At 42.6% G+C, this 25803-nt stretch overlaps 1 protein-coding gene across 1 annotated transcript; it reads right to left on the bottom strand.

Annotated features, from left to right (window-relative positions):
• Positions 1–131: 131 nt before the first annotated feature.
• dnah12 (dynein, axonemal, heavy chain 12) lies at positions 132–25162 on the bottom strand. The gene is given in 74 exon segments (XM_035522487.1): positions 132–542; positions 673–740; positions 841–932; positions 1066–1203; positions 1426–1560; positions 1563–1632; positions 1861–1964; positions 2129–2317; positions 2426–2659; positions 3017–3154; positions 3708–3848; positions 3957–4210; positions 4319–4469; positions 4581–4725; positions 4885–5043; positions 5177–5317; positions 5498–5670; positions 5774–5966; positions 6121–6313; positions 6595–6809; positions 6978–7123; positions 7345–7492; positions 7616–7857; positions 8097–8237; positions 8328–8417; positions 8514–8645; positions 8828–9004; positions 9112–9192; positions 9365–9527; positions 9622–9755; positions 9881–10075; positions 10212–10373; positions 10469–10661; positions 10849–11027; positions 11179–11734; positions 11874–12040; positions 12149–12287; positions 12433–12584; positions 12846–13034; positions 13419–13538; positions 13700–13888; positions 14067–14150; positions 14340–14480; positions 14589–14772; positions 15149–15258; positions 15351–15470; positions 15564–15809; positions 15934–16173; positions 16434–16586; positions 16736–16908; positions 17147–17303; positions 17398–17517; positions 17931–18213; positions 18304–18425; positions 18586–18780; positions 18905–19105; positions 19381–19566; positions 19745–19979; positions 20144–20337; positions 20432–20566; positions 20681–20806; positions 20896–21031; positions 21160–21338; positions 21416–21507; positions 21632–21785; positions 22072–22260; positions 22407–22602; positions 23283–23441; positions 23546–23615; positions 23864–24053; positions 24162–24188; positions 24291–24378; positions 24510–24718; positions 25015–25162. Coding segments are annotated over 73 exon segments (11913 nt in total). The 5' UTR covers positions 24716–24718; positions 25015–25162; the 3' UTR covers positions 132–348.
• Between the last annotated feature and the right edge of the window lie 641 nt (positions 25163–25803).

Below are 25803 nucleotides of genomic sequence, written 5' to 3'. Positions count from 1 at the left end.
TCCTTTAGTAATTTATTAATACACAATTTATATAAAATGCAACAGAACACAGTGCACACACACACACACCTATATATAATATATATATATATATATATATATATATATATATATATATATATATATAGATAGATAGATAGATAGATAGATAGATAGATAGATAGATAGAAAACAGTTTAGTCTTTCAGAATGAAGACACAGTTATTGCATGACTATATTACGAGAACAATTTAATACAAAGCTTACAGAGCTGTTACAGCGGTGTTGTCTTTGCAAACATAAACAGCACAGTAGTTAACCCTATCTGAGGTCCAGTAAGATGCATGTGAAAGGTTAACTGGTGTGGGATTAACTGTGCAGCTGACAGAGCATGGCCACACCTCTCTTCACCCAGTGCTGGGGCCGCTTGCTGGTGGGCAGCATCATGGAGATGACAAAGTTAGTGGAGTGGCCTGTGGTGGACAGTGTGCCCTTACGTTCACTGGTCTTATACAGAGGACACACGAAGATGTTCTCTGCTTGTGTCATAACCCGCTTATCCGCTATGATGTAGAAATTTGAAAAGAATGATAATTATTGAACAGCTGATAAATATTGAAAACATAGGTTGGCACTGAAAATGCAGAATTGTGTCAAACAAGAGCTCTTTCTTTCTGTAATATGTTCACTCACTTGGCTTTATCCAAATGATGGGGACTGAATCAAAGAGGACTTTGGGGAACTGTTCAGCTAAGACGCCACTGCATGGGGGGGGGGTAAAAAAAAATCACTTTCAGATGGAGCTTCAAAGAACTAAATTTGAAATGTAAAAAAAAAAAAAGTTCTGTCATGTAAACAAACCTTTTTTTATCCCATCGTGCTCCATCCAGGAAGAGTCCATGAATGTAGACTCCATCCTCAGGGGAGGTGGTGGATGAGTCAATAGGCAATACCTGGGATATATAATAGAAGAAAAATCAAGCCCTACCACATTCTTTCAGGCATGCATCATCTAAACTCTATGCTTTCAACAGTCTAGTTATGTATATGTCAAAGGTATGAAGCTTCTGCATTTGTAGAGGATACCTCATAATGAAAGCCCAGGAGATCAATTGGAATAGAGTATTTCCTGGCATAGTTCTGCATGGCTCCTGTCAAGAAGGCTTGGGTAAAAAAGAATCCAGACAGCCAGAAGACATGGGGCTTGGTGGTGTCATACCAGTCCTGCAAGAACGCCAAGAAAGCCTCTCAATTGCTAGAGACAGCAGTAAAACACTGACAAAGTAATACGTAATGGTTCACCTATCAGAATATAGCATATCAGAAGTTATGTTATGCATACAATTGGTTAATAATTGTATTCTTCATTTCAACTGAGCAAGTTTTAATTGACTGATGATCACTGTTTTGTTTTGTTTTTTAAAAAAAACAGCACATTGTTCTAACCCGCAGAAATTTGAGCCTGGCGAGCAAGTCAGTGATGTAGCTGCCCAGGGGCTTAAGACTGGGGTAAGAGCGCTTGGCCCACTTCTCTGGCACTTTGCCCACCAGCAGGCTGCCAGCTACGGCCTCCAGCTCGGCCATCCATTCACCACCAGCCCCTTAATAGCCTTCAGCAGGCTCTGAAGGCTCACACGGATGGTGCTGCACAAACTGAGGAAGGAAAGAAATAGGGAAGGAGAGAGATATATTATTCGGTAACTGTGTGTTCTGGCTGCTGCGCCAGAGAGCTGGTTCTTCTGTCTAGTGGTCCGAGTTATAACGTTTGCCACCTGGAAGACCTTGGCGTTCACTACATATATAATTAACATGAATGTCCCTGATCTTCTTTATGTGCTATTCACTGTGCTTTCTGATATCGAATTACTTTTGAAGACTTACTTATTATATCGTTCCATCTCTTGTACAAGGACAGTGTTCATGCTCTCTTCGTATAACACCGGGTATTTGGCGAGGGCAGACTCGATGTTAAAGTTCTCTGGAAGCTAGATGCACCAAAAGGTTTGACTGAAGTGAACACTGCATTAAAGGCAACTCTAGGAAATATGCAGCAGTGTAAATTTGCAGTTTTTAATATTTAGAAGTGTTTGTAGTTTCAATATTCGTGCACATTAATTTGTATCTGACGTGTGTGGAGTGAGTGATTTACTTTAGAGAGGATGTCGTTGGAAATGTCCAGTAGAATGCTGTCCCCTCCAGAGCTGCTTCCTCCCTTTGAGCCTCCTCCCTGAGTCAGGATCAGGGAGTCGAAGAGCAGCCTGGTCTGCTGCAGGTCTTTAGAGATGTCTACGTTCTCATGCATACCAAACACTTCTGGGTGCTGAGAAGAGGGCAGATTCTGCAATGGCAATTGCACAGAAATCCTTCTTAGCTTACTTTTCATATCCCTTGGGATCTAGCTCACATGTCACACGGCTGCCCTCCATGCTGAGCCAGTGGACCTCACCCTGATAAACTCCACATAGTCTTCGTAAGTGGACTTTGGAGGTGCGTAGTATTTGCCGCTGGGGGAAAATGTGTAACGGGGGTTCTCGATGATGTCCTGGTTATAGAAGTCGGTCAAGATGGTGAGAAGGAGACGGCGATCCCAGTCGTCTGTGACCCGGCCCCCGTAGTTACACTCTCCAGTCAGATAAGAGATGGCCTCAAAGGGAACCTCCTCATACTTCTGCACAAAGAGCTACGGCAGCGAGAGAAGAAAGGCTGAGTTAGGAGTAAATCGGGAGCTTGTCACAACAGGGTATCCGAGTATCTGTGCAAATCCCGTGGGTGCTAGTCCAAGCCTGGGCCTGGGTGTGTTCAAGCTGTGTTCGGGACAGTACAGTGACTGGCCAAGGAATCAGCAAGGTTGGCTAATGATAGGACACTTATCACACACCCGGTGCAGTTGATGTGTGTGCCAAAACACTGTAAATCATGGCTTCACTGGTCTATTGCTTCCAGCTATCTGAGGATTAAATTACTGTCTGTAAACTTACTGAGTATTTATGTAGCATATACATGTTGCAGTTTATGTTATTTAGGGAAGAACCTTCACCTGCAACTGTCTGATACTGATCCGCAGATCTGATTCGTTGAATCCATATGGAATGTTCCAACCCAATGGTCCAAACTTCTTTCTCTCCTGGACAAGGCCATGGAAGAAGCAAAGGCCATAGAGAAGCTTTTCCCAAACCTATAAACACAGAACAATGTGTGTAGTAACAAGAAAATTATTATTGTTGTTGGTGTTGTTATTATTATTATTATTAGTTTCATTTATATAGCGCCTTTCTTAAACTCAAATGATGTTAATGTAACGGCCCGAGTGCCACAGGGCACAGAGCAGGACGCACAGACTCCCTTGACGCTGTGGAACATTTATTGACATGAAACACAAATGACAATGGGGGCACTCACACAAATGAACAACAGTGAACACAAATAAACAGTTTTTAAACAATGTGAACATTAACATAGACATAAACATACATAAACATCAACGATGGCTAATGCTAATATACACCGACACTAACATCAACATCAACAATGACCAACAATGAGGCATGCACTGACGGAGGTTTAAATAGACAGACAAACACTCAACGTTAAACCCTGTGCAGGTGCGTGCCATCACGGAGGGTGTGGCTACAAATGAGGGTGAACCCCGCTGCACGCAGCAGGCCGTGCCAGGTGACTCGCTGGGGGGAGTGTTCCATGACAGTTAACCAGCGTGTCCACTCACTCACCAATTCTTTGTTTGGGCATGCTGAGAAGAACTCGGGGTCAGAGACAGGGTCAGTTAGGTAGGACTGCAGCAGGTTCAGCCGAAGGCCTGTAGGCGGCTCGTTCGTCATCTTCACCCCGTTCTGCAGGATGGTCACTGGGAACTGACCAACCATATTGTGAATTGTAATGAATTGTGATCTTACACAGTATTCTGAAAAGCTTCTGCAGGTGTACAAGATGTTTTAGGCCAAGACAGAATAGACAGATACCATGGGGGAGGGGTAGCTAGTGAGCCACAGGCGGAAATCTGGGTGGCACGTGTCTGGGCTGAAGTCCTCACAAATCTTCTCTAACATGGACATCCAAGATACAGCCAGGTGACAATTCTGCAGGCACACCCATGTGCCCTCCTTCATTGCTGAGCAGATCATCTTCACAGCTATAGGGCCTTGGCCCTGACCCAGTGAGATCGACTTGAACTTGGTGCCACCCATGTTCTTGTCATTTGCAAACTTCAGCAAACCTTTGCATATGAAAAAGAACTTTCAGTGTTTGGTCAGAGATCTGTCAGAATGGATCAGAGTTAGGACCAAACTGGTGAAAAGTGCTTAGAGTAGCATGCGGTACATACTGGCCATAGGGTCTGCTCCAGGAGACAGCACAAAGACCAGTGGTATAGTAGAGTTGGAATCATTGTAGCTCTTACTCAGATCAAATGGGGGTGGTTCAACAAACCTTTTGCCAAGTTTGTCAGTCACATAATTAGCAATGGCTGGTTCAATCTTCAAAATAATACAGGAAAAGTATGATACTAAGGGTGCTAATACAGTATATATGTATTTATAAAAGTAAATATGACAGATATTTACAAAAAAGAACAAATAATATCTCACTTTGTCTGGTCTAAGGCAACGGTAGATGATCATTTTTTGAAATTCATTGAGTTTGTCGCACCATGGTTTTGGCAGTGGAGTGTTATAAGGCTCCTTGCTGTCATAAATAGGCAGGAAGTCCCCAGGTGTCTTGGTAAAACTCTCCCTACATTCGTCCAAGAAACACACAATATATAATTTGACTACAGTAACAGCAGGCCATCTACTTCTGGGGACAAATGATCTGACAGGGGGAACAGAGCAGAATATGTTACTGAATATATTTTAAAGCAGGTCAAGCTGGCAAAGACAAAGAGATGCAGACTTGAGGCCCTGCAGGCCAGGCAGGTCACTGGCTCGACAGATCTCGTCCCAGCTTCTGTCTTGCAGCCAGCTGGGGTCAGCATTTGGGACATCGTTCTGTAGACCCACGCCGCCCGTGAGCAGGAACATGAACTCCGGGTACTCAACCTCCTTCTTAGCCCTGAGGAAAACAGGGAGGAAGCCAGATGACAGGCTCGCGAGGCAGAAGTGCAGTTGTCCCATTCAGGTGTGAGACACTGCTGTGCAAGCACGCTTTAATAATACCAATACTGGTGTAGTCGGAGCTGACTTACAGTAGCAAATTAGAGCAGAGCAGGAAGGAGAAAAGCAGCTTGTCCTTCTCAAAGAGAGACCGGCACACGTTGCAATAGAGGTTGTAGGTGAAGTGGTCAATTAGGTACCTCAATCTCCTGTCTAGAATCTTAGACTTGTTGCTGAAATATGGAATCAAATACTTCAATTAATATGGGCCAGAAAAACAGAGATTTCCTTTTTAAAAAGTCTTATTCCAGCGGTGTCTAAATGAGCATATATATATATATATATATATATATATATATATATATATATATATATATATATATATATATATATATATATATATATATCTTTACCTGTCCTGTATGGAGTTGATATAGAGGTTGACAAACCAGTTGAGTGAGTATTGGTACATGGGGTCAATGTTTGTGAGATCTGCGATGCTGAAAAACAAGATGGAAGAGTGCTTGGCAATGGCTCTGTAACCTTCTCTTGACTCCGCTATCTCGATCTCAGTCTTCTCTGCAATCTGAATGTTCACAGAAAAAAACAAAACATATTGAAAGTCTGAGGAAAAAAAAGACATAATCCGCCCCTGTCACAATACTTCAGTGTCTTTCAAAGCTGCTGACCTGCTGTTTCTTGGAGATCTCATTAGACATTATTTTAGCGGAGTCCAGGATCTGGATAGCGCTCTCGTCCTCCAGGATGTTCCCCTCTGAGGACTGCAGAGTCTCCAGAATTTTGTCCTCAATCTCTTTCAGCTGTTTCTTATTGGCAGCAGATTGTAGTATTAAGGCATTCCGCTCCTCCTCCAACTCTGGCCTATAAAGCATATGCGTCATATGAATATTTAACATCTCACTAGATGCCTATCTAGTATCTCAATAGCCAATTAAATTCATATTCATAAATTCATATTCAAAGGAAGGTCAGAGTGTGTATGTGCATGCATGCAGACACACATGCTGGTCATCACCTCTCCTTAGCCACCACAATGCCTAGCAGCTGGTCTTCCAGGCCCTCTGGAGTGATCATGAAGTTGAGCAGAGACACTTTGGTAGCCAGCTCAGGCAGATAATGAGGGTTTCTTAGTTTAGTGGTGATGTAGAAGCGGAAATCACTAGAATACTCGATCACACTCTCCCCCAGCCTGATGCAGTCCATACCTCCTGCACGCAGAAAACATCCATAAAATCATGTTTCAGTGACTGGCATTTATTCCCATACAGAACGCTACCACATCTTGACAAAGTGGTTAAACTCATTGCTAAACTTTTATTTTACTACATAGGGCCTGAGTCATTAATATCAAAACAGTTTATAAAAAACACCATGGGATATTTTCCCTGACACGGGTTAGGCCTTAATCTTGTAATAATTTACAAAGATTGGCTTCTTTTGAATCAGAGGAATCAGAAATCATCAGATGCCATAAACTGATGCCATGTACCTTGTTTGAATATCTGTTTGAGCAATAGGGGCTCTAAGGATGGGTCCAGGTCCTCTCCCACATTCTCTAGCAGTAAGGGAGTACCAAACTGGATGCAATTCTCCAGGGTCCTCATGTAGTCTGCATCGGTAAGCTTGATCACATTCAGATTATTCTCCCTCTCTGAGTTTTTGACCCACTTGTTGGCCTGACTCTGTGGGTCAATCATCAACGGCCTGCAAATATATGGGAATATGTTCTAACCTCAGAGCAGCTCAGCCATATCCTTGGAGATCGAGGGATAATCAGGTGGATAAAATATGAAAGAAATAATTGAATAAAAATAAATAAAATAATATATAAAATACGTTGCTCTGCTTGAAGATGTATTTGTGGAGACGTACCATCTTCTGGAGTTGCTCACTATGACCCCATTGTCGATAGAGAAGCTGTCGGTGGGAAGGCCAGAGATGTTCCAGGTCCTGATCTTGATTGGGTCACCAAGGGTTTTACTCAGAGAGAAGTAATCTGAGGACGGGATCTTCTTGGACTAAAAAGAGCAATAGACTTCACTACAATTATAAAAATACTATAATTTATATTATAATTATACTATAATATAAAGTCATGATTATAGTACTTTAAATGAGTATAGGCAGCAATGGAAGACTGGAGTTGTAACGAAATGGGACAACCAGATATAGAAACAGCAATGAAAACATATTTATGTGACATTTTGTTATTTCGGCACATGTACAGCGAGTGCTGTACCTTACAGAGCTTGGTCCACTCTTTAGTACAGTCCTGACGGAAGCCTGCAGTGAAGGCCCCGAGATAAGCAATCACACCAGCTGAGATCAGCACATCACCTGTCAAATTGTCATAGGTGTTTTGAAGGTCATCTGCTGCTTTTGACCACCTGTAAGACAGAGAAAAGCCTCAGAGAACTTTTATTTCTTTCACCAAGATCTTAAACATAGTTCTATTTCATAACTCCTAGGCTTTGAAAGGAAAATATTGTCGTGCTTAAAGATCGATTAACCTGGTCTTTTCTCCACCCAAGCCCCCGATGAGCTTTTCGGCTCTCTCCAGCTTGCGGGCACAGAGGTCCACCTGGAACTCTAGCTGAGCCTTCTCCTCAGTCTTCTCCTCAAATGTCTTCTGCAGAGAGGCCAGGCGGTCCTCCACCTCCTTGAGCTCAGCCCTCTTCTCATTCAGCAGGGCCATAGTGGTGGCCAGAGACTGCTGAGCCACAGCCAGGCTAGCCTTCTTAGGGGCCACGACCTGAAACAGCAGCACTAGTTAGAGTTTACATGCTGTTGAATATTATGTTAAGGAAGCTATTGTGAAAGAGACTCAGTTAGCTTACCTGGTTAAAAGTTAATGAGCAAATGAATGAGTTAGAACAGTTTCCAAGAGTAACGGCGACAACATGAAACAGGTAAATGCAGATGCATGAAGATGAGAGATGGAGAAAAAAAGATGGCAGAGATGAGGTGACTGATAGATGCAGGCTTGCATACCTTTGCTACTCTGTCATAAACTTCCATGGCAGTGATCCATTTGCACAAGCCCTCAGCTGCAGAGGAGGCCTTGGCCACTTTAGTCGGGTCAAAGTCAGGATTGGTCATATATTCACTACGGATTTTGTGCATGACCGGTGCCTTTCACAAAGTGACATTAGTAAGATACATCAGCAAAAGAAAATTAATTCAGTCACCATTACACTGATCTTTAAAATAAAATACACTCACAGGAATGTTGTCCTTGTCATATTCTTTTAGGTCTCTGAGGAAATTCAGGTCTCCAAGCAGTTTCTTGCTTGGACCCCAATATTCCAGAATCTATAGATATGGTGTAAACATGTAGATAGTTAACACAGTAAGTAAAAGAGTAGCTTGGCAGTCTAAAGTAATGAATACTGAATTTATTTCCTTAACCTTCTGTCCTGTTCCAGCACGGTCATTGATCTTCTCAGGTTTGATGTCCTTCATTACACACACTGCTGCCATCACCAGCTTAACACCAGATGGAGGGTTTTTCATAGACTTTACAATTGTAATGTCAGAGGGCTAAGCAAACAAAGAAAGACAACAAAAGCAAAATAAAAAATCTAAACAAAACAAAAAAATGGCTGTCTAGAACCAGTAAAACTCAATGATTTTAGGCACCTGTTTTGTGCTTTAAATCAAACACTACACTACAAGAGATGTGTGGTAGACTGGCAGTATTCGGAGCCCTCCCTGATTCAGACCTTCAGTGTGTCAAGAGCAGAGAGCGCAGCCTCTAGTGCAGGGATGGCCTTGGCAAGATCACTCTCACACTCGTTCTTCAGAGCCTGAGCTTCGTTGGCCTTCTGAGTGGCTGCCTCTTCGTCCACGCGCACAACTTTACTCTTAGCTTCCACCTGCACGGATTCCACCTCTATCACCTGCAACACAGCAACAGTTTTGTTTGTGAAGGTTTTGGGGTTTTTTCACAACAGCTTTTGTATGAGTACATAAGCGAGTAGCAGTTATACTGACGAGCCTTTCTTACCTCCATCATTTTTCTGTTGTCAATCTTGGCCTTTTCCAGTTTTGGCTGCAAGTCTACAAGCTCCTTCTTCATTTCACCCACCTACATGAACATAATTATTTACACACATTACAGATAAATTTTAAAAACATTGTTTTTACATCACAATATAATGAAAATGTGTTCCAAAGTTGACAAAAATAGCACTGTCCACATTGTGACATGTCTAAAGATAGAAAAATAAAGGGCAGAATGCATAAAACAGAAAGATCACCTGAGATTCAGCAAAAGCCAGTTTGTCCAGTCCATTAGTATATCTTTTCTTAGCCTTCATTACAGTGTCTTGTTTCTGACTAAGCAGCAGTCTGAATGCTGCTATGAGCTCCAAATAAGAAGTAGGAGTCACATAGTTATGGCGACCAAGCTCTGACAGAAATCTGGCAAAACAAAATGCTTTCATTGTTTTTTTTATAGACTAATATAAAAGAGTCAGAGTAATGATATGGTTGGTAGCTGATTAGGCTTGCGTGCCTCGTGGACAGTTGAAGAGCAGAAGTATGGAAAGTCTTGCAGATCAGCATAACTTCCCGCCGCTCGTGGTCACTCATCTCCACTGTCTCTAAGAACTTGTTGGCCACTCGCTCCAGTGCCTCTTCAGGCCAAGGCTGAGAGGAACAACTGACTTACATGTCTAAAAGAGGCTGGCATGTTGCTGACATATTGCTAATTTTATACATCAGTACTAAATTCCACTAATTTCAATCCACTAAACCACTAACTGCTGACTTACCTGGAACCAGTTGATTGTGCAACAGTTGATAAGAGAGGGGAACTGTCTGAGGCGGTTTCTGAAAGCATCCCCTATTGGACTGAATGCCACCACTATGTGCAAGTTCTCTCTACAGCGATTCACAAAGTAGGCAAACAGAGCCAAGGGGCTGAATTCCAAAATCTTGTTGCCAGCCTGGGCGATGGGCCGCACGGCCTGGGTTGAAACAGAGATTATTAACTAGCATTCCACTGCATAATTGTCAATATCCTACTGATTTAAATAGGGGAAAAAGTCTCTAGGGAAGGTCTGCAATAGTCACTGCTTAATATTCTGCTAAAACATACAGCACCTCCATGATCTCCTGCTTCTCATCCACAGCGAATATATTTGGAACCTCCCCTGTGTTAAGGACACTGTCCACATCCTCCAAAAAGGCCTCCTCTTTTATCTGGGCATCTGTGAGCAGGAGCACCATTTTCTGACCCTTCACACCTGCTTTCTTTAGCAGACCCTGAGTATTGGACAAATGCACCTCAAGTATTAATGGAGAATGCTGCAGGTATTTTGGTCACTTTTATAGCCATCCTGCACGAGGGAATAGCACACCTTGAGGTCATCCCTCCACTCGGTCATGCCGTAGTTCTTGGAGATCTCAGGCTGGAACAGAATCATGTCAGCCATGAAGGTGGCCAGCCTGGTGATGGACTGGCGACCACTTCCCCCAACGCCCACCAGCAGAGCATTTCCTCCCGGCTGCTTCAGAATGCGGCTAATCCTCGACAGGTGCTCCAGGACGTAACTGCCACAGGTAATATAATGCTTTCAACTTCATATTAAAGTTTATGAATTTGCCAGCAACAACAATATTCTTTGCATCTGTCTGAGGACACCTTACCTTGTTCCTTCAGCTTTCCAGATTTGTATTGGACGTTTACAAAGCTAAACAGTCACTGTACATCGGAGTGTGTAGAAGAATAAGAAGTTACCGGAAGATGACCAGGTTCATGCAGTTCTTGTGTGTCTGGTTGTACTCCACCAGGCAAGACTCCACCACCTGACTGAAGCGCTCCATGTTGGGGACCTCTGCATATAGTCTTTCACTGGCATCTACATCAGGGGTCATGTAGTCTCCAAATAACAAGTTCCTCATATCCTCCTCGCAGAGCTGATGTGGAAGTGCAAAAATGTAAACACACTACCAGTTCCCTATTTCTGTGTTACTTGTTAATCATGATGATCACGCCTACCTACTGCATAATCACACGTACCCAAAACTTGTTCCTGTTTGCATTGTATTCAGAGATGTTGGTACTTACAGACCTTTCCCCAATCTTCAGGTGCTCAAAGACCACATCAAAGCTCTCCCTGAAGTGCACCTTTACAATGTCATTCATGAGTGTGTAGAGCCAGGCTCGGTCCTGGTCATCCACCAGCCGATCGTAGAAAACGCGGAACACCTCGTGGACGAACAGGCGGATCAGGGTACGCTTGCTCTCCAGAGATTCTTTCCTCAGCAGCAGGCATCCCTGCACCACTCGGGAGAAATCCCGCAGGTTGAACGTGTAGTGAGACTTGGTTGGGGTGGGAAGCAGGTTTTCCATCGCCTTTTTATAAACCTCTAGAGTACCAGCCACTATCTGGCTGCCAATGGTGAAGCAGTCAGGTGGGAAGCCATTGTTACGGAAGTAGGAGGCTACCACAGTAGAGAATATGCGTGACATAGTGTCATCACTGAATGCGTTGATGCTACAGATGTTAAAGTGGCGCAGGAAACGAGGGGTCACTGCATTCCTCCCACCACCAGGGGGACCCATGGCTGAGATCAGCTGCAGATCAACCAGGGTGATTTTCGTTGTGTCCTTTAGGTCATACCTGGTAAATAAACACAGTTTCAACATATTAAAACGCAGACAAATCCAGAAAAGGATCAACAGACAGGTATAGTTTACCATCTGGACATGCTGTATGCTAATTAAAATGCTCCTAATCAAACTTCCTAATCAAAACATACCAGTTCCCGTGGTCAAAGTACTGCCGAAGCAGCTCAATAGGGGGCTGTGCCCCAAACACTTCCATTGCCGGCATGTTCATGTCGTCCACAAAAATTATGCATTTCTTTCCCATGGGCGGTCCAAATACCCCCTTTCTTCTCTTATCCAGCCTGGACATAATTATATTCTACACAGAAGACAAGAAGATGTAAGTGTTATAGTGTTATTCCCTCTTATATATACACAACCTGACAGGACTGTGGTATAAGATTCACTTAAGGAAGAGGCTAATTACCTGACTCTGGTTCGCACTAGTGCGTGCTGAGAAGTTGATAAAAAAGGGAAGGTAGCGATCCTTGTCAAGATGGTTCATCAGTTTCTCCTTTACATAAACAGACTTTCCAGTGCCAGTGGGACCAACAAAAAGCAGAGGCCTGTTAATCAGCACACACAAATAGGGCTTTTTAAATCCCAGCACCCTTCAAGTCACAGCAGCCTTGAATGTAGATATTTTTCTTAATATTTTTTTATCCATTTTAATAATGAAACTTTTCTCCTTTCCCGAGTCCAACCACTTACACGCCATAGTTAATGCAGAGGTCCATCAAGTAGGTGTAGCGCACTGTGTCAATTGTAGGGACAATGATGTCCTGCACTTTGGTGTTTTTGTCCCCTAATGTGACGTTTTTTATTGATTCGTTCCAGTGAACCCAACGGCCTTTTCCTTTGAACTGCAAACAGGAGCAAAAAGAGACATATCCGAGTATTCAAGTAAAGCAAGACACAATGGTCATCCCAGCCACATATGAGTGTATAATCTGATGAAATAAAACCCATTGCCTCCGTGCGACATATAAGGCAAAGCCTGAGTTTATAAAAGCGCAGAGTTCAATTGAACAGACGAAAAAAATGGTTCACAATGACTACACACAATGCCTTTCCTCACTCATATAGATTTCAAAAACGATGCCTAAACAAAAGATAATAAATACCTCATAGGAGTAGTCATAAACAAGACACTTTTCATCAAAAGGGCATTCCCATTTTGAAACAGTTGCTGGGATGGGGTGCTCTTTTGATTTTCCTGCTAGGATTTCCCTGATAAACTCATCAAATCTTTCACGGCTATCTCCATCACAGCTCCCACCAACAGACCACACCAAGGAAAAGGCAAATGCCGCCTGTATAAAGCACAAAACTTGTATGTTTCCATAGTGAGCAGCCAAACAGCAATCCACTGCAATTTCCGAAAAGCCAAAAAATCCATTTACAGATACTTTTGATGCACAAGACAATACAGTTTAATGGTTTAAAACATAACTGTTAAAAAATGTAAAATAAATTAATGTATAGCATATATAGTCAGTGTAATTAGTGTAATTTTCAGTGTACAGTCAAAGGTCTTTCAAAGTAATCAAATCATATTGCTGACACTAATAGTTTACCTTACTAATTATAGTAGGTAATGAATCTTTTATAATAGAAACAGAAAAATAATCTTGCTTTATTTCTGGGGTTTTTGTGTTAATCACACATTGTAGCCCAGATTTAAAATCAGTGTTTACCATGATCCATGTGTGTATATTCTTGTTACCAGGTTCTTCAGTTGCAGGGTCCGTAAGCAACATTTCAAAGAGTCGTGTAAGAGAAACAACTGTACTGCTGTTACTGGTGGAAACAACCTCCTGTATTAGAAATAAGTGATCAGAACTGAGGCTGGACTATAATAATTACAATCATTTGGATCCATACATTATTAGAAAATAAATTTTAAAAATGTAATAATGTGGTGAGTAATCAATGATGTCACTTAAAACACAAGTAGGTGAAGGACTGATATACCTACCCTACAGTTTTTTCTTAACATCTTGAGTGATGGGGGAACCAGCCAATTAAACAGCTCAAGCAACAATGTGGAATTCTCCTGGGTCTGCAGAGGTTGTGGCAACGTGTTTAGCCAGGACTGCACCAAAGGAAGCCATCCCAGCTGAGACGGCTCCATGTAGATCATTCCACAGCGGCTCACCGTGGCAGGCTGGAAGAGAAAGTCCACACTGTTTAAAGAAGTACAGTGGTACGCTCCTAAAGGCCTTTTGCTTAGATCAGCAAATCCACAACATCACCAAAATAGGTAATGAGGAAAGCTTTTGGATGCAAATTTAATTTGAGGTATTATAGGCTGGCATGCACAACAATGTGTGAAGAAGTCTTACTGAGGCCTGAGACAGATCCATGGCCTCAAAAATCAGACTCATCTGGTTGGACATCTGGATAATTTCTCCACTCATAAGACACAGCTGAAAGAGAAACCTTTATTTATTACCAGATTACACATCTTGTCACAAAGATGGCCAGGGGGCCCTGATGTAGAGTTTCCACAACAACAAAGCTATGACTGTTAACAAGATGACATCAACATTAAAACATAAATGATAAAGTACTCAAGGCTAAAAGCAAACAAGTTCAAGTTGATCCAAAACCCCTGCCTTTTTGTTGTCATCCAGAACAGTGTTCATGCTCTCGATCCAAAGTGTGTCTATGGGTCCATCAAACACCACCCACTTCCTGTCCGGGGTATCTACTGAGGCAAACTCTCGAAATGTATTTGCCACAATCCCATCTGTCCACTTTGGGAGGGGGAAAAAAGCCCAGATTGTTTGTGTGAACTTGTAGACCACCAACCATTCCAGATGAATTGAAAAGATTTGGTGGAGAAAGAGCCAGCTGAAACCAACCTCGTGGGACACGGGGTCAAACTGGCCGAAGAGCTGGCCCATAGTGATGGATTTAGGGTTGACAGTGCGGTACTGGACTTTTTCTTCTTCGTTGTAACCCCTCTGATTCATGAGTGTGAGGGTGTCAGCTAACACATGGAGCACTTTGGTTTTGCCAGCAAACGGATCACCAACAAGCATGAAGCTAAGGAGCAAACAGACAGGAAAACACACTGTCATGTGCCTGTTTCACTCTGTAATTCAAAGGAATTACACATTTTTTCACATTTTGGAGGTTTTTTAATTTTTGTTCCACTTATCTTCCACTATTATCAAATTCCCAGCTGCTGTACATCTCCGTATTGTACAATAAGTTGGAGAATGTTCATGACCATGTGTGTGACCTAAAGTACACCTCTGATTTACTGGTATCACTCTGAGGAGATCTATGCCATGTGTACTGTTCCATTAATATACTACTCAATGTATTCTCGTGCGTTTTCCACCACAGATGGCAATGATGTTGCTGGAAATTGAACTCTGATGAATCCTGTATGCTTTGTAAAAGAGCATGCACTTACCCATGACGCACGATCATCATCTCATAGGTCTGGATCATCTTATCCAGGAAAACGTTCACAGGCTGGACATTGTGGTTTTTACAGCATTCATGAGCACAAGCCAGAAAGAGCTAAAGTAAAAGGAGGGATAATAGACAACAATATAATGAATGTTTTTACACCATTAGTATAAGTGAGTTTTGAAGAATCTCTGAGCCCTCACCTGATAGTCAGCCACAGGGAGAGAGACACCAGGGAAGAGGTCACTGGTGATTCCATTGAAGAGAGGAATGTCATGGGATAGAAACTTGGGCTCATTCACATCCTTGATAGACCGTAGAAGCTAACCAAAAAAACATAATTTGTTTGAGTCTCAGCATACATAGCACAATTTTTCAACTGAAATATTTTTAGACATACTATCCTTTTCCCTCACAATAATATCTTCATTTTCATTTGGAAACTTAAGTTTGAGGTTTCCTGCTGCCACCAGTACTGCTTTGACTGCTCTCATGCCATAGTCGTAGTGAAACTGGGAGGACAGTTGCTCAGAGCACAGCCTGTAGGTCATAACTATCTTCACTGAAAGTGGCTTAGCATTCAAGAAGCCAAAGGAGTACAGAGAGATCTCTGCGATAAGGGCATAGTTTGGAACCATCATTGCAACAGTTCTGAACAAAACCTGGAAAACACACAAGAGAAGTACACTTTCAGCAGTGATCATTCATACAGGATATATCGCACATAGTACCAAAAGAAACCACTTAAACCATTTCATGCCCAAGAAGAAACGAGACTGTTGTCACCTTAAGGTTATCTGGAAGCTCAGACCTTCCAGCATATCCAGGGTTCATGGTGATGGCTACAAAACAGTTGGGGTTGAGGCGAAGCTCTGTGCCCTCAAAATCAAAGAGCTCCAGCTTCATCTCAATGGCTCTCTGGATGCACAATATCTGCTGGGCGACCACAGACAGCACCTCCAGCTCGATGCGGTTAAACTCGTCGAAACAGGCCCATGCACCCGAGGACGCCAGCCCTTTAAAGAACTGAGGAGAGGACAGGAAACACAAGCCCAGATTCAGAAAACTTCATTGTCTATCACCAAAATGAGACCAAAAAGTGTTGTTAAATGTGAGCAAATATAGCCTTGTCGGCTATGATTATCATAAACACTAATAAAATAATACCAGACACAAGAGCTGAATCTAAGTAAACAAAATGATATCAGCTATTATAGAAAACAAATCCCCTTTATTATTACTCACTTTGATTCTGTTCATCTTAATATGAGAGCAGCTCACATTACCTTCCCCATTGCTAGGTAGTCCAGGCCATCAGAGCAGTTGAAAACCACGCACTGCACAGCTAGGGCTTTGGCCAAGTCTTTAGTGGTTTCCGTCTTGCCTGTTCCAGCAGGGCCCTCAGGAGCCCCACCTAAGTTCAGGTAAAATGCTCCGATCTGTGATGGAGGCAGAAAACAAAAGCTGAACGCATGTTTTTCCTGATGTTAGCAGTTTTACGTTCACTACCTCTGAGCAATGTCTCAGTGAACCCAGCAATATGAAATGAGTAGGAAAAGTGTAATGAGGTCTTTGCGATTTTGTTTACCAAAGTTCGGTAGCATCGATCTGTCAAAGGTGTGATGACCAAGCGAGGAGAATTTCCCAAGTACTCATAAGCATACTTGACGTCACAGTTTATGATGCAGACGCGGACATTGTCATTAGTCCAGTAGTACCGCAGCTGGGCTAGCCACTGGAAGTCTGTCTCATGAGAAACCCCTGAGAAAGACAAGTAAGAAAAGAAAAAGCAAAAAAAGCAAATGAATGCCAAGTGACAATTAAGGGCAAAAAAAAAAAAAGAATACAGTAGTTCCAGTAGTTCCAGAGGTTGACTATTAGCATTTGACATTTTCAAAACCTTTTAAGATAAATATATTTAACAGCACAAAGAACTAGAAGGAGTCTATGATCAACACTGCCACTGCTACACTATCATATTGTGGATCAAAGAAACCACCTTTCTGAATCATTTCCATGACAACATCACGGGCATGCACGTCTATGGTGACCAGTGCTCCCAGAGTAGTGCGAGTCTGTTTGGGCAGTTTTCCCCTGACCAGCTCCACAATGTCCTTTAACTGGCTCTGCAGCTGGTCATAGTAGTTCTTTAGACCCTGCTAAACGAAGAGAGATACTAATCTTAATAGCTTCTAGAAAATAACAAAAATATACCAATTAATGTTTGCAATACCATGGGGGTTTCCTTACGCCAGGCCCACTCCTGATGGCTTCATGCACCTCTAGGGTCCAGTACATTTGAGAGGTACAGAGCACCACCTGGCCGGGCCACTCACGAACCCACTGATTCCTCTTGGTCTCTGGGTATGCCTGCAGTCCAGTACAAGTAAACACGTAGACAAGCCAATAGATATTTCCATGTACGCATATAAAACAGAACAGATGGAAGAGAATTCCTGAAAGAACACTGGAAAAGTACTGTCACTTCCAATCATAGCAAAGAATAAATTTCTTATTAAATATTCTTTACATTGTGGATGCTATTTCTGTTTCTCTGTGTTCAACACTTTTGTGTTTTAAATTGAAAACAGAAAAAGGAAACAATATTCACTCAGCCAACAATAACCACTATATGACAGAACGGGTTATGTCTAAAGATCACAAAGCAAGAGAGAAACTATCGTTTGTGTGTGTATGTGTGTGAGTGAATCAGAGAGAGAGAGAGAGAGAGAGAGAGAGAGGGATCAAACACCACACATTTGTACAGCATTACAGAGTCTCACCAGCCTGGAGCAGTCAATCACGTGGCGGATGCTCCGCACCATCACATCCTCCACCTGAACCAGCCACTTCTCCACTGCCCCCCGTGCCTCTGAAGTGGAGATGGGCTGGATCAGGCCCACACGCTCCCCCTCGCTGCTGTACATAGCCTGGATGTCCATGTTGGGCAGGAAGTCCAGCTTGGCGATGCCCTCAAAACACTTCTTCAAATGAGGCTGCACGCGCAGAGGGTCCTTGGTCTCGGAGAGGATCTCCAACATCTCGTCATTCGACAGGAAGAAGAAGCTAAGAAAGGCAAACGGGAATAAATACTAGGATGACCTTTGGACAAAAACAACATTTATTGGGTTAAAATAAATCTATTTTAGTAGTTACCGTGGAAAGAATAGCCTTTTCTTTTCAAGGTAAGCATTCAGTCCTTTCATAATTTGCTCCAGAAGGTTGTTTGAGTCCTGAAGCTTTTCAAGTAAGCCTGGTAGTGATGTTGCAGCTAAAACCTGCAATACACAAAAGACTTTAAAAGTCATTGCTTGCTCAGGTTCAATCAAGGTTTAAAAGAAAACAAAGAAATATTAACATGCAAAATCTATGAGAGTCAAGAGAAAACAAGCTGATTCTGAAGATGTTTTTGTGGTGCTGCATGCATGCTGCCCTTACCTTTGAGTCCTTCACACAGTGTCTCATGACTTCTCTCCAGGTCCTGTCCACCATCTGGAACAGGCGTCCCTCCTCAGGCATCTGCTGCATGATGTCCTGCGAGCTGAAGATGGGCTCCAGGTAGAGCCACTGGGCCTGCACCTTCAGCCACTCATCTATGGTGTCCTGGATACGGATCAGACGCTCCTCCCAGGCCTGAGCAGAACAAGGGTTCAATGCTCGTTAATTCCCGATATACAATGCTGCAAATATTCATTTTAATCTAAACAAATACACTGACAAAGTTTTATAATTGCAATGACGATATGAGCAGACTTACCTTAATGGCTGTCTCAAAAGGCTTGATAAAGGGGGAGCCCCTCATGGTCTGGGTTTTCACTATCTGGTCATCCAGCATGGTCTGAATCTCATCCACGGCAGTGAGAATCGATACGCCAGACTCCCTGTATGCATGATGGTGGAATGACACAGTATCCCAGAGCTCCACCATATTCTGCATAGCTTTCTCCAGAGAGAATTCCTGTGTGTGGGTGTGAGGGACAAATTTAACAAGAGTTTCACATTAGGTAGATAAGTCGCAGATGAGATACATGTTCCTTGGCCCAAATAAAATTTCATTTTTAAAAAGACAGCACTGTAACAACATCCCTTCAGGTCACCTGTAACTCTACACCTATACAGTATAGATGAAAACTGTGTGTCTGAAAGTGACTCGTGTCATAATCTCAGATTATACTTCGCTGAAATGGGGTTAGTTCAGTCACATAACCCTTTCTTAATCAATAAAGTGCTTACTTTGCTGGCAGCAGCACTGATGGTTTCAAACTGTTCCATGTAAGCAGTGAGGTTCTGTTTGAGGACTTTGCGTAGGGTGGTCCCCGAGTTAGGCGTCAGGTCGTAGTTCACAATCTCAGACATCTGTTCCCAGTGCCGTGCCCTGATTCCTGGATTGCACAATACTGACACCATTGGGACGTGTTCCTATGAACAGAAAATAATAAGTTTGTATGTTGTTTTATCCGTATGCAGGTAAAACATTAAGGACACATAACAGTTCATAAATAAGAACAAAATAATACATCACTGCAGAAAGCAGCAACTGACAAGCACAGGGAGTGCAAAACAAAAATGATGCAAAATGAATTATTATTTGTTGAACCTTAAAATCTTTGATTTGTTCCATGATGCTGCTGCAGATAAGAGCAGTAGGACTCTCCTGCTTGTCTTCACTTCCCTCTCCAGACCTTCTCTTTACTGCTGCTGTTTTCTCCTGGTCCATCTTCTTCTCTTTCTGCTGAAAGAGCTTCAACATCTTGTAGATTTCTCTGTAGAACTCATCCACCTCCACTTCCATGCTCTCGCCATTCAAATCTAAGAAGGACCCATCCATCCACCTAGGCCAAATCATAGAATTAAAGAATTTGATTCAAGACAGAACCCGAGTATACATGTATCAAGAAAGACAAAGCACAATCTGTCGATGAACATCAAAACCTATGAACTTCTTTACATGGACCCTAAGGAACATGATTTGACAACACCTGATGACCCCACAAACCTCCTCTCAGTGCGCTGCCATTTCAGCACAAGCCCAAAGAGCTTCTGATAAGGTTCAGTGTTCTCCCTGAGGACCTCGACCTCTGGATAAGCAGTTTGGTCCCACTTGTAAAGGGCCTCTTCTTTGTTGATGAAGACTACAGACTCCTCGGCTTCCTGAAGCCTCTTCTGCACTGTCCTTATTTCTGTCACATACTACAGTGGAGGAACCAAAGAAATACTGTCACCAGAACCTGAGGCGGAATGAGGTCTGTTCATAAACTGGAAGATTCCTGGGGTGGTATTGTACCTGTTGCATCATTTCCAGCTCTGAGCACTCTGCAAACTCCTCCACCCTTCGGCTGAGTTTCTCCAGCTCCAACATCAGTTTCTCCCTCCTGACCTGAAGCTCCTGTTCTCCTTTCTGCTTGGCCTTCTCCAGCACCTGCACCACAGAACCAAGATAGCTAGTGTGAGGCATAATACATCGACACAACCTCACCTTAAGATTAGAAATCCATAATAAGCGCTTGTCACAACATTGACCGGTGAGTGTTACCTCATCATTGAGATCAAAGATTGGGGTGATATTTTGTGGACACAGCAAAACTCTAGAATTAAGCTCCAAGTCTTCTGCATCAAATAAGTGTACATCTAGTAGGTAATTCAACCTGTTATGCATTTCCTAAAAGAAAGTGAAATTGAGATTTTTAATATAATAAATTGTTTGGAGTTTTACAATTTGCAGATTGAAATGAAATGTGAAGAGCTCACCGATATCTCGCTACTGAGCTCTTCTAATCCCTTGTTCTTTGCATGATTAATGTAAGATATCATCTCCACCATGTCCTCTGTTGTCTCTGGGATTTTTATAGCCTTATCCTGAATAGTCTCAAACTGTTTACAGATTCTTGAAAACAAAACATTTTCCTATTTGTCAGTATTTCTCAGAACTGAACACAAGTATTTGAAGACATCTGAGAAGAGAAATGTGTTTAATACAATATATACTGAGAGACCCAGAGCAGCCAATCTTACTGGAGACAGTGTTCACGGTGTGTGCTGATCAATCGCTGTAAAAGATCCTGAGCGAAAGTCTTGGCTTTCTTTGCCAGCCCTTGTTTGAGTTCCTCACAGTCCAAGTAGATCATGTCAAAATGAATCAGTGAGGGGAGACTGGAGATCTCTCGGGACACTGCACGGAACTCCTCCACTTGCTGAGAGGAAACATCACATTCAGATACACATGACCGCATGTCATGGAAATGAAACTATACCGTGTGATCAAACTTACCCCAGCATATTGATCAAAGCTGTGCTCCTCCTCTAGAAACTTCTTTACCCGAGCCTGTGCTGTTCCATTAACTAGCCAATCATAGTTGTCAACTATAGAAAGAACTAGTGTTAATAAATCAGTATAGAACCTCAGGGACAACTTTGGTATGACGTGGAATAGTTTACTGTAAATCATTCATGTACAGTAATGACATTACAAATGTAGCAAACTCACAGTAATACTGAAAGTGTCTGCGAGGAGCTTCCAGGTTTTTACGGACAGAGTTCGTCAGTGTGTTCCGAGCCCATGTAAGAATGTGCTCTGCAAGTTTGGCATCAACTAGTGATTTATTGGCCTCTGCCTGCCAGGACCGAACTGTTTGGACTTTCTGTGGAATGATAAGATTCAGTAAATACCACCAGTCTTAGCTGAACTATTGACTCTAGAAATTATTGTCGGTTCTAGTTTGAAAAGCTTGCTTTTGATTTTTTTGCATATTAGATCAGAAAAATATGTAGTGAAGAGATGTCATCCTAGATTGGATTGTTCCATACACATTAGCTAGTTGCCTTAAGTTGTTCATACATGTATTGGATAATTGTTGCATAATTAAAAAAAACTTAGAAAAAGCTTAAATGTTAATAATATTTGGCACATAACACACCTCTTCTCACCTGCATTGTATTGGTGATCAAACTGAGAATCTGTAACACCACGTCTTCAATTTCCTGAACGCTGGGATAGAAATCCATCTTCTCATCATCGAAGGTCAGGTGCATCCTGAAGAGGGGGAGCTTGTGTGTATCGAGGGGCTCAAACAGGCTGACAAACGCCTGCACATTTCTCTCAAGCAGGGCCTTCAACTAAGGGACAAACACACAGCGAACACCTAGCACAGAAATACCTTATCGAGGTCTCAACAGCACTGAGTACTCAACATTTCTGATGGTTTTCAACAAAATAGTTTTTAGCTGATAAAGAGGTGAAACAAAGTGAATGCTTTGCTGACCTGATTGGAGAGAAGTGTTGACGCGCAGGTGTTAAAGGCCTCCAGCTTTCCTGCCCGGATTCCTTGCACAGTGTCTTTGCTGGTGATCAGATGGATGACATTTAGGAACCAGGTGTTCATCAGCTTCTTCTCGCTTCGCTCACACTCCACGGCCACTTTGTTCTTCAGGTTCTCACAGTCCACAGGCCCCATTGACCTTCACCCCAGGATTTCAGTTTAGAGTTCAGCAAAATGCTCAAAGATTTAAGGAGACAATAAGTAGGATCTTTATTAAGAGTAACACATATCACTTAAATGTAGTAATTGTGAGATGCTATGGGCAGATTGGTTGACTTTACTTTAGTGGTAAACAGAAAGTTATTGCTCTCATTTGTTGATGTCCTAACCTTAAAATTGAAAAGTGTCACTCGTCACACAATTATGGTCTAACAGATAAAGAGTCATTTCTATGTCGGTGTCACTACAAGCTTCCTGGTCAGTGGTAGGCTGATGATTTATAAGTTATGAGCAACATGTGTAAGCATTGCTGGCTGCACTGTATACTTTAATAGCCACCATGAGGGAACAACAGACCACAAACTTGCAGGCTTAACACTGGATTTTCTAAAACACTAAAGGAAACTGCTGGTGGTTTATTGCCATACTGAGCTCTGACAGCACAAACCACCAAACAATGATGTAAAAAGAAAAAAGCCTTAAAACCTTGTGCAATGCTTAAACATACAACTTTCTAAATATAGACCTCTGCTATTTTGGCTCACAATAAGTTATAACAGTTATAGCTGCAAATGTAATATAGTTAATTAGCAAGTAACTATTTATATATGTTTTAAATGCAAGTCATAATCAATTATTTAGTGACAGAAAAACAAGTACCGACAGCCTGACAGATCAACCAGAAGCAGTTGAGAGAATGTCACATGACAAATATCCAAAATTATTTTCATGACTGGGTGCAAGATGTGCAAATTCTCTTCTATCTTCTTTCGACTCTTGACAAAGCTGCTGTGCCAAGGTCTGGAAAAATCAAGAGTCCTGAGGAGACAGGAAATTACAGTAACTCAGCTGCCATGGGATCTGGAATCCAAACTGGAATTATGGAAGCTTCAAGATGCATTTTTAGACTTCTTTGCACTCACTTGGCTAAAGGTGGACTTTTCACGGCTGGGTCGGTGCCCTTTATTTGAGGCTTTATTAGAAAACTGTTGACTAAAAAAACTTAAAAGACTTATTAACTCACAACAGATTACAACAATGACTTAATAGCAACTCTGTAGCGTTTACTCATCTCTACACTTTACTTAAAAGTAAAAGTAAAAAAGTGACACAAAAAAGCAGAGCTATAAAATAAAAATCTGTCTTAACAAAACCCCTTCCCCATGACCTGCGTGCATGGACTATGACCATCGGAACGCAGAGCAGCATGGAGCCTGGTGAGCAGGTGTGCAGAAGCTCACCCGTGTGCTTGACCATGACATGGAGGAATTCCTCGCTGACCTCACGACACAGTTCCTCCAGCAGCTCCTGTCGGCCGGGGCCATGGCGGAGCGGCGAGGGCACACGGCTCAGGGTGGCGTCCAGCCACTGCTGCTGGATGGGCATGATGGGGCTCCTCTCCACGCACTGCTTCAGGAACGTGTAGTTCATCTGCAAAGGGTGGTGTGAACAGAAGCATAAAGGTGGGACAAGGGCCCTTAGAAGAAAGGAGAGCACTGGAACGGTGTATGCGCCAAATAAAAACCCAGAAGTAATTACTTGTCGTTTCCTTTCTTCATTGGTCATCTGTTACAGAAATAAAAAAGGTTTTGTGTTGGAAAGCTTGGAAAACTAAACTGAATGTAATGCTACATGATGTCAGGTTACTTGATGAATAGCATTCAGTACCGTTGGGGCGAACTTAAATTTCGGGAGAGAAGGAGCGACCGGGGTTGCGTCCTTGGCCTGCTTATATGCTTGCAGTGCACCGGCGACCCTATAATAGAATAACAATAGCAGCTGGATACTGCATAATTTATAAATTATGCCACAGGCACTGTGCAGCAACGCAAAACGTCACGATGCTTCTTAAAAACGGCTTAAATCCAAATTCTAGCAAAGACTGACATCATTTTCCGCAGTTCGTACTGCTGCTGTTTCCCTCTTGAGTGGCGCAGGAGTTTGCTCCGCACCGCTGTTCTGGGCTCCGTGCTGGACGCGACGCTCCCCGCCTGCCCTGCCGCGTCTGGGATGGGGGGAAGGACGACGTGCTTGCTCCGTCCACTTCCCGAGGTGGGTTTCACTGCGTCCGCTGAGGTAGGCATGTCGGACATCTACTGAAATATAAAGACGTGAATTCTCTTCCACTTCACCGCGCAGTGCTTTGTGCCAGTGTCGGCGCGCTTTGTGCCAGTGTCGCTACCTAGCTAGGTTAGTTAGGGAACGGCGATTTATCGGCCACTAGCTAGTTTGATCCCTTAGTTTGATAGCTAGCTAGATAGCTACGTGTTTCTATTTTAGCCGATGTCTGTCATAATACTCTAGACAAACGAGAGGGGAAAAAATGACACAAGCAAACGAACGTTTTTAATTTGATTGCAGCTCATTTTAAGGAACAAACGCTTCTTCTTACCGCTGCTGTTGAGAGCCAGTGTTCGTATTTCCCGACCCTACATGTCAAGCTAAGCCAACTCAAGTTTGTTGCCTGAGCGGTGGCCAAACATTTCGGTTGCCATGGGAATAAAAGCGGAAGCAATTCCAGTCTGCGCGTGTGTTTTCGTGTACGGGCTGCTGGCCCTCGTGCGGTCCTGCGTGTCTTTTCCTACATTAAACCGTTCAACGATTACGCCAAACCTGTTGAGCTTTTCTCATTGCACTCTCCTGATGCAAAAGCATTAACAGGCCGTTTGTCTGCCAAACACCCACCACTTTCATTCATTTAAAAAAAGACTGTGGTGATTTGTGAGTTGGCAGTACCTTTTTTTTTTTCTATAACGGCGCTATATTTTTTCGTAACTGCAATTCTGGGCCATTTTGTATTATAGCGAAATTAATATGATGCAGGAATCCTTTCTAGAAATCTCAAATCGACCCCACGCCAAAAAAATAAACACCGTAAAACTATTTATCTAAAATAGTTTTGAAAGAAATTCTGATTATTTATTTTTTTACTTTTTAAAACTATTTATTTATTTATTTAGGCAAAAGACATATTTGAATCGAGGCAACTCAGATGTAGTTAACACAGCGCAGGTGCAAGTGGGCATCAATACGGCCACAAGAGGGCGGTATTTCATAGGATTGCTGATTGTCGCCCTTGAACTATGTTGTTCAAGCATGGTCCATTGTAAGATGTCGAAGGTATTTACACTGAAAATTGCTTTGCATGCTATAAGCTATTCACAATTCACTCTTTTTAAAA

The sequence above is a fragment of the Electrophorus electricus genome, chromosome 24, assembly GCF_013358815.1.
Source record: "Electrophorus electricus isolate fEleEle1 chromosome 24, fEleEle1.pri, whole genome shotgun sequence".
NCBI lineage: Eukaryota > Metazoa > Chordata > Actinopteri > Gymnotiformes > Gymnotidae > Electrophorus > Electrophorus electricus.
The sequence above is the reverse complement of the archived record's forward strand: the minus strand, read 5'-3'. Positions and strand labels throughout refer to the sequence as shown.